Source organism: Myotis davidii, unplaced genomic scaffold (genome assembly GCF_000327345.1).
Source record: "Myotis davidii unplaced genomic scaffold, ASM32734v1 scaffold575, whole genome shotgun sequence".
NCBI classification, from domain to species: domain Eukaryota; kingdom Metazoa; phylum Chordata; class Mammalia; order Chiroptera; family Vespertilionidae; genus Myotis; species Myotis davidii.
The window spans coordinates 5,310,599-5,318,480 of record NW_006290306.1 but is presented as its reverse complement, the minus strand read 5'-3'; the positions used below and the strand labels follow the sequence as shown (position 1 = coordinate 5,318,480).

Sequence of the window (7,882 nt, the reverse complement as noted above, 5' to 3'; positions counted from 1 at the left end):
GTCCTTTCCCTAAACATCACAGTCTCCTGAGGAAACCGTTCACAGAAAAAGAGGTTTCAGTGACTTAATTTGCAGACAGGTGCCCAGGACACATTTCACAAAGTAGAAGCATGAAGCTGCTTTTCTTTTAGGTTCAAGCAGAGCTCAATATCTCTCAATGTTTCACCATTCTTCTAATTAACAGGTCCCAGGAGCGGAAGCCCAGCATGACCTCTCATTGTGAGCTGCAGAGCAACACAATAGCAGAGTTAGTCTACTCTCAATGTTTCACCATTCTTCTAATTAACAGGCCCCAGGAGAGGAAGCCCAGCATGACCACTCATTGTGAGCTGCAGAGCAACACAATTAGCAGAGTTAGTCTGGAAAGCTAGAAGAGCAGGACTGAGCCTCCACTACACCCCCTTTACACCCTTCCCAGGTCCAGTGCTTGCTGACCCACTCTCCCGGCCAGTCGGCTGATATGCCTCCCTCCAGCCCTATTGGCTGCCCCCTGACCTTGACCCATGATACTCCAGGTGATTTTCTCCAGCAGGGTACCCAGATTTGGGGTAAGGCAATTGAGCACATTTTGCTCGGTATAAACCTGGAGTATCCATTGCATTGCAAAGCTCAATGTTCTGTCTGTTCCACAACATCTAGGATCAGAGCAGTGTTTTGTGTTTTTCACATGCATGAGTAAATCCACACAGATTAAACCCCTTGGGCCTGAGGTTCTGCTTAGAAGTTTTGTGTGTGTGTTTTTAAAGAAAACAAATATGCCATTAAAACGACATAGTGTACCCTGCATATTTTTAGGACAATTAGAGTTTAGAATTCCCTCTTCTTCCGCCCATGGTAATAATGCTTTCCTTAACTATTTCCTTACCAAGAATGACATTAAGCTGGGATAGAAGAGCTTTCTTGTCTTTTAAATTGGTCTTCTCATCTTACATTGTCAAAGTACCAACTGATGGATGAAGATCCTTGAAGTGTTTTGGGAAGGATCCAGTCTCCCCTGTAACCTTCACCAGATAAATCCTTTAGGGAGACAGTTATCTCTGCACCTAATGGAAACATTTACTTGAAACAGAAAAGCCAAACTCACAGGACACCGAGAAACATAAAAGTAAGGATGTGCTGTATCCTCTCCTTGATTCAAAATGGGTCCCTGGCTTGGGTCATTTTTCTTTAGCACCTCTGGCTGTGCAAATAAAGAAATAAAACCTGTGGGCCAGAGAGATAGCTGGACCAGGTGGGAAGAGCTTAGAACATCAGTCTTCATGCAGAGGTGACTGGGAATAAAAGGAGGTGCCATCTAAATACCAGAGACTCTGTGCTCCAGTATTTTCCTAAGTGTGTGTTGCTGTCCATACAAGAACTCCCTGCTCATCAGTCTTTGCTGCTGCGGTCATATGTGGATAATATCTGCCAAGCCAACGTTCAAAGCAAACGTGTCCTTGCAACCAAATTTGGAGCAACATCTTTATAGCAGTTGCACGTTCAAGTTCAAAGGCCCCACGGCCATCAAATTTAAAGAGAAATTGATGTAAGACTATCTGCAACTTGTTTTTCATTCATTGCAAAGCATGTCACAAGATGGAAACGCCTAGCCCTGTTCAGTCCATGATTCAGATAGAAATAAAATATGTCTTCGTGGGAGTCTAACTTGGAAAATGACCGGGATCCAGAGACAGCTGGGAGAATGTGCCTGGGATGTCTTAGGAACTAGGAATTACGTTGCAGAATCAAAGAAAGAACTCAGAACTTCCTCAGGGAAATGTGTTTGTTTATTTAAATTAAAAAATATAGTGAAAATGACAAACTGTTAAATACAGAAGACAATTTTATACAACTTAATAGAATAAGAAGGAAGTATATACATCACTATTTTAATAGGCGCAGCTAGATTTGCACCAAACTTCAGGATGAAGCAATGGAAAATGTGACCACGCACATGTCCGTTGCAGTAAAGTTTCAAAATTCAAGTGATTCCAGGCAAGGGGCCAACTTAACTTGGCTTCTTTCACCTTAAACAGCCCCCTTTGGAGTAAATCCACATTCTGAATTTTAAAGTGAACAGAGGCCCCTTTCCCCCCCCAAACATAAATTTCCTCTAGCACTGTGTTAAGGCGAGCTGATAAAACAGCTCCTACACTGTTAACCCTTCCATGGGAACAGTAGTTATTGCTGTCTCCAACCCAGGGAGAGTATGTTTCTTTTAATTTAAAAAAAAAAAGTTTTTTGTTTTTACTAGAATTAAATTTGACCTTTTGGTGTGTTTCTCTTCCTTCTCATATTCAAGGGCCCAGAGGGTCTGCTGCAAAGCTATCGACCACAGGAACAGCCAGGGATGCTGGAAAGCATTCCTGAGTGTTTCCTTTTGGGTTTCTCGTTCCCTCCCTCCGATGGAGGGTTAACACTCCAGCACCCAGAGAACTTTGCAGAGTGAAATGTGGCGTCTGCCTCTTTGGTTCACTGCTGGGAAAAACGACAGCCTGGGTGGGTGGGTGATTCGCCCTGAACTTCCCAGTTCCTTGTCTTCCTAGTCTCCAACTGCTCCTTTAAATAAGCAAATCCTTTTGCAGACTAACTGGCCCAGGGGCAAATGTCTGGTCCAAGCTTCCTCACGCCAGGCCAGGCAGTATTTATCACAGAGTCTTAAAATCTAAAGACATCCTCCCAGCCCCCTGGGGAGGGATGCCGATCACCGGGAGTCTCAGGCGGGCAGTAAGCCTCTTGATGACGTGCCCAGGACCACACAGCAAACCGGTGTCAGGGCTCGGGAGGTCAGGGAACAGAACGTGGGCCCCAGCTTTGTGTGCTTTCTGCCTGAGTATGCCCTTCTAGGTCTCGGCTACGTGACGAAACGGCCGTATGTATCACCGAGGCCCACCTTATGTCCTCTCCCAGCTCAGAAAATTAGGCTGAGAATTGAGCAGCAGTAGAGCTAAGGGTTGGCTTCATTCAACCCCATCAGTGCCCTTTCTGGAAAGATCGGGAAGAGTCCCCTTCAGGGCCATTAGGAGTGCAGGTTAGAGTCTGGAGAGCCTTCCAACCAAAAAAACTTCATGCCAGCTGGATGGTCCCAGGTCAGAGTTCAAGGTTGTGGGTTACAGAGAGAGTCATGCCTTATAATCCCAGCCAATGTTAACAATTTTAAAGGCTGCCCCCTTTTTCCCCTGATGATATGCAAATGGGCCGAGGTCAGATCTCCAGCTTTCTCCCGTGGAAAGTCCTCCTTTAGATGTCACCCTCCGAACCCAAAAGGCCAGAAGCACTGTCCCTGGTGAATGAATGGCACAGGTACACCACAGAGGTACTTACAGCCAATCAGATCGAGAAGAACAAAGCTCTGGGCAAATCAAGAAATCAAAACTAGCGTCCCAGCATGTCCTGGGCATTTGGCAGTCCTGGGAGTGGGCAGAGGCTGCTGGAGTTGCCCAGGGCATCCAGTGAGAAAACACGAGCAAGCACATGGACCTGCCAGATTCTGGCCAGGAACCCGAGCCCCAGGCCCCAAGTAAATGTGCACACTGCACGTCTTCAGGGCTTTGGCTGTGGCGGTTGGCACCACAGGCACGGCCCGGTCGCCGGGCTGCCGCTGGCTCCGGCTGAGCCTGGGCCCCCACCATCCCCACTCAGGGGCCTGCCCAGGGTCTCTTCAAAGAGGCAGCCTCACTGCAAAAGTGAAACCAGACACGAAAAGCGCCCTTCCTCTCTGCTGACCGGGCCACCTCCAGAAGCCCTGGGGGTGCTAGGAATTCTGATGGATGTTCTCCGAGGACCCCTCGCTGCTTTCATTCAGGGGCGTCTCCGAGTTCTCCCCCAGCTCGTCGTCGGCCCCCTCCTCCTGGATGGTGAGGTGCACGTCGGGCGAGGAGGACTCGGAGCTCACGCTGTCCCCTTCCATGGAGCAGAGGGTGCAGGACAGCGCGGGCGCCACGCTCTCCTGCAGCATGTTCAGCATCACCGGCACCTGCACGGACCGCAGCCCGGACATCATGGGCAGGGGCTTCATGGCCTCGCCCCACAGCCTCTCCTCGTCTTTGTACAGCAGCAGGAGGCTGGCTTTCTTCTCCCGCCGCTTGGATTTCATGTAGCCCAGCATGATCCCAATCAAGAAGATGCCGTAGAAGGACATGACCACCAGGATGTAGAAGTATTCGTTGCCGCTGCCGCTGCCGCCGGGGACATGGGACTCGAGGGGGGTGCCGGGGAGCGCGGTGCTGGGGTGCGTGCTGTTCAGAGGCTCCATCCTCAGCATTGAAGCGCTGCTCGCGCGGCCAGGGTCTGGGGAGAAAACTGCAGGTTAGCACTCTCCCACAGCCCGCGGGGCAGGAGGAGGCAGCAGAGGTTTGTGGGACTGCAGCATCGAAAGCTTATGCATGGATGAAGGCGCAGCAGAAAGAAAGCGGTCCCACCCAACAGCTCGCAGGGGCCGGAGTCCATGGGGGAGAAGGCTGGGAGGTGGGGGGACATAGGAAGGACTTTCATTTTTTAGTCTCTCCGTGTCCATTCTATTTGCAATTCGTAGCGTGAGCGTCTAAAAAGCATCACTTTTACAATTTTACAAACCAAAGTGGGGGGGAGAGGGGAATCAGTCTAAGACAAGGGAGCACAGACAAAATAACTAACATTGTAACCACTGGGAACGGTTTTTTTTAACTGAGCAGACAAGAGAAAGTTTACATTTTGCTCCTCTGACTTAAAACTATTTTTAATTCAAAACAAAGTTTCCTTAGGAACAAAACAAAAATAAAAGGAAAGGAAAACTTCACCTACTAACTGGTAGAAATAGCCTTTCAAATGTGCCTGCAGCCCAGTAGCAACACTGACTTACCAAAGGCTGGCAAATTCGTCCAAAGTCCTGAACTGCTAAGTGGCCAAGTCCAAGAGCGTCCTCCTCTGCGGGCTGAGCCTCTGACAGCTCAGCTCCGCGGCTGCCCTGGGGATATATAGTCAAGAAATGCATCGTCACGTGTTCCGGGGAGGGAAATTTACAACAGAGGTTGGTCTGGCAGGGAGAACAGTGAACTCCAAGCCCTGCAGCTCAGCTCACTGTCTGTGCAGCTGTGAAAAGAGCCTGGAGCCAGCGGATGGCTCCTTGCTCCCAGCCCGGAGCCAGCGTGTTCAGGTGGCCACGAAAACGAGTCCAGAGAGGAGGGAAGAGTGTCCCCAAAGTCCACTCTCACTGACAATTAGCTTGTGTTTCGGCTCCCTCTCGGGGAAGAACCCCGTTACCATCTGCAGGCTTTCAGACACAAAGACCATCATCTGGATGAAAGGCAGTTGGAAGCAAGTGCAGGATTTCCTGTCAAGAAACTAGGGCTTAAGTCTCTGTTCTTCCAGTAACTAAGCAAATTTTTTAAATCTTCACTGAACCTTCCCGCACCTCCATTCCTGGTGTGTAGAATGGTTGGACCTCGGGGGGCTTCAACACACAGAATTGTGTGGCCTGGCAGCTTAATTTTTAAATCTTCACTGAACCTTCCCGCACCTCCCATTCCTGGTGTGTAGAATGGTTGGACCTAGAATTGTGTGGCCTGGCAGCTTAGCCATGCTGAGGTTTAAGGCTGGCTGGTGCAGGTTAACCCTTCAAACCCACGGAGAGCTTCTACCTGTCTTCCGCAGCAAGCTAGTTAATCTATTTTTTATAAGTTTATATATATGACGAGATTCTTTTCAATAGTCCATGTGAAGTGGAAGGGGGTCACTGTGAAGAGACTGTGGTAGGATTCACTCCAGCTCTGCGGGCACAGCTGCTCTTGGCTGCCTCACACCGAGACCATTCACACATCTCTCTGCCTCTCCCACAGGTCACAGGAGGAGCAGGCATCCTTCTGGTGAGGAACTGAGCACAGTTTGAGCTTTGAAAACCTCTGTTGACCTGTGTGGAAAGGACCGCTGCGAACAAAATTGGAAGAGGAATTGAAGACTTTGATGTCAGTCCATCTGCTTCCCGGGATGTTTATTCTGAGAGCCTCTCATTCAAGTTGAAGTAAACTGAGAGGATGGCTCTGCCCCAGTTGCCTGTGGCCCGTAAACTGCAGTCAGACAGTCTTGGGGAATCAGTTCTAGAAAAAGCTTCTCTCGTGGTTCGGCTGCTGTTACCTGAAATGGAGTGGAAGCCTGGGATTTCCGGTGCTGCTATCTGAACCCGCCTGGGTCAGCACCTATCCCGAATGTCTTAGGGCACCTGCGCAAAGAGCGGGATGATGAGCACATGCTGCTGAGGTCCCCACTGGTCCCCTCGCCTATGGTTTGGGCTGTGCTCACCCTCAAATCCCCAGCTGACTCTGAGGTATCAACTGCTGACAACCCAACACTGAGACCATCCACACACTGCAACATTGCTCACCAATAAAGACATCCTCCCAGTTACATTAATATTTTAAAAACTCCACAGCTACCTTGGCAAAGGTAGACATGGCCTTTCCAATCTGTAGTCATCTTACGGTAAGTATCTGTGGACCTCCAGCTTCAGCTATGCATACAGCGGTTTGTCAAGGACAGCGGAAAAGAGAGACCTGTGAGCAGGATGCCTATTGCTCCCAATATTGCTGACTGTGTACCGGGGGACATAGGAGATTCATACTCGCCCAGGGATGATCAAACACTGCAAATGGAAGCCTAGGGGAAGCAGAGAGAGGAGGTGGGGGGAGGGGTTACCAGAATTAAGGAGCAAGGAAGTGCAAAGCGTGGTGCCAGGAAGCCAAACAGGCTGAATTTTCAAAGATAAAGCCCCTGAATTGAGCCAACAGTCCCAAGACAGTAAAACCAAAACAAGACATGGATGAATCCAGCATGAACTCCACAGGACAAAGCACTTCAGAGACCTGGGAAGAACAAAATCCTTTGCAGGTATCAGGGAAGGGACGGCCCAAATGAAAGTCACTGGTGGCCTGGATGGTGACCCTGCTTCCTCCCGGACTCCATGCTGACTCACCGACAGTTCAATGAAATGATGCAAGCACAGCACTTAGGGCCATATCTTGCCGTATGTGTATGTTCATCTGTGCTTTTTGTTGTCACTGTTGAGAGTGTCCTGTTGCTACCAAGGGCTTCAGGTTGCTTCCTGATGGGCATGTGCCTGTGTCCAGATTTTTCATTGTTGTTCTTTCTTCTTTTGCCAAGAATGGAATTGAAGGTGTGGGGCTTGAAATGTCATAACGCATACCCCAATCTTCTCTCCAGCCCTCACTCATAACAGTATCATGAGAAGTATGGTAGGGAACAGTGGCCTAAATAGTGAGTGAGGAGGATGAGGGCGCACAAGAATTATTAATTGCATCTCTGTACCACAGTTTCAGGAGACATCAGTGTTAAAGAAATAGATGGAAGGAGGTGTTAGAAATAAGCAGCAGCCGGGGGAAGGTCAAGGAGGGGAGAAGGAGACATATGTAATACTCTTTGTAATACTTTAAGCAATAAAAAAAAAGAAATAGATGCATTTTACAAATACTTTCTCCTAGTCTCTGGCTTGCATTTTCATTTTCTTAACAGTGTCTTTTGAAGAGCAAATGTTTCTTTATGCTGTTGGAGTCCAATTTATCAAAAATTGCTATGGTTTGTACTTTTGGTATCCTAAGAAATTTTCGTCTAACCCAAGCTCACAAAGATTTCGTCCTATTATTCTCCTAGAAGTTTTATAGCTTCCGCTCATACAATTAGGTTTTTAATACATTTCAAGTTACTTTTGTATATGACGCAAGGCATGGGGTCAAGGTTCATTTATTGGTTGCATGTGGACATCCAATTGTTCCAGCACCTTTTGTTGAAAAGACTGTCCTTGTCCCATTGAATAATCTTGGAATATTTGCAAAATCAATAAACCACATATGTGCAGTTCTATTTCTGAGCTTGTTATTCGGTTCTGTGGACGTATCTGTCTATCTTTGCATCA

The 7,882-nt window shown here is 48.3% G+C and overlaps 1 protein-coding gene across 2 annotated transcripts; it reads right to left on the bottom strand.

The window, feature by feature from the left end:
- Positions 1 to 1,748: 1,748 nt before the first annotated feature.
- Positions 1,749 to 5,137, bottom strand: KCNE4 (potassium voltage-gated channel subfamily E regulatory subunit 4). Of its 2 annotated transcripts, none has more exons than XM_006763398.2 (2): positions 4,812 to 5,137; positions 1,749 to 4,250 (listed from the first exon to the last, which is right to left on the bottom strand). In XM_006763398.2, exons 1-2 carry the CDS (start codon positions 4,949 to 4,951, stop codon positions 3,734 to 3,736), a joined length of 657 nt encoding a protein of 218 aa, XP_006763461.1. In that variant the 5' UTR covers positions 4,952 to 5,137; the 3' UTR covers positions 1,749 to 3,733. The 2 variants fall into 2 exon arrangements, with proteins under 2 accessions (XP_006763461.1, XP_006763460.1); XM_006763397.2 differs by having other exon boundaries at positions 1,749 to 4,269; positions 4,820 to 5,134.
- Positions 5,138 to 7,882: the final 2,745 nt, after the last annotated feature.

What these genes read in the sequence shown, in the direction of transcription:
- KCNE4 (XM_006763398.2), bottom strand. Translation starts at nt 4,951, where the DNA reads ATGCATTTCTTGACTATATATCCCCAGGGCAGCCGCGGAGCTGAGCTG. An exon ending in TGCCAGCCTTTGGTAAGTCA is followed by an intron (nt 4,251 to 4,811) that starts GTGTTGCTACTG and finishes CCGCGCGAGCAG; the next exon opens with CGCTTCAATGCTGAGGATGG.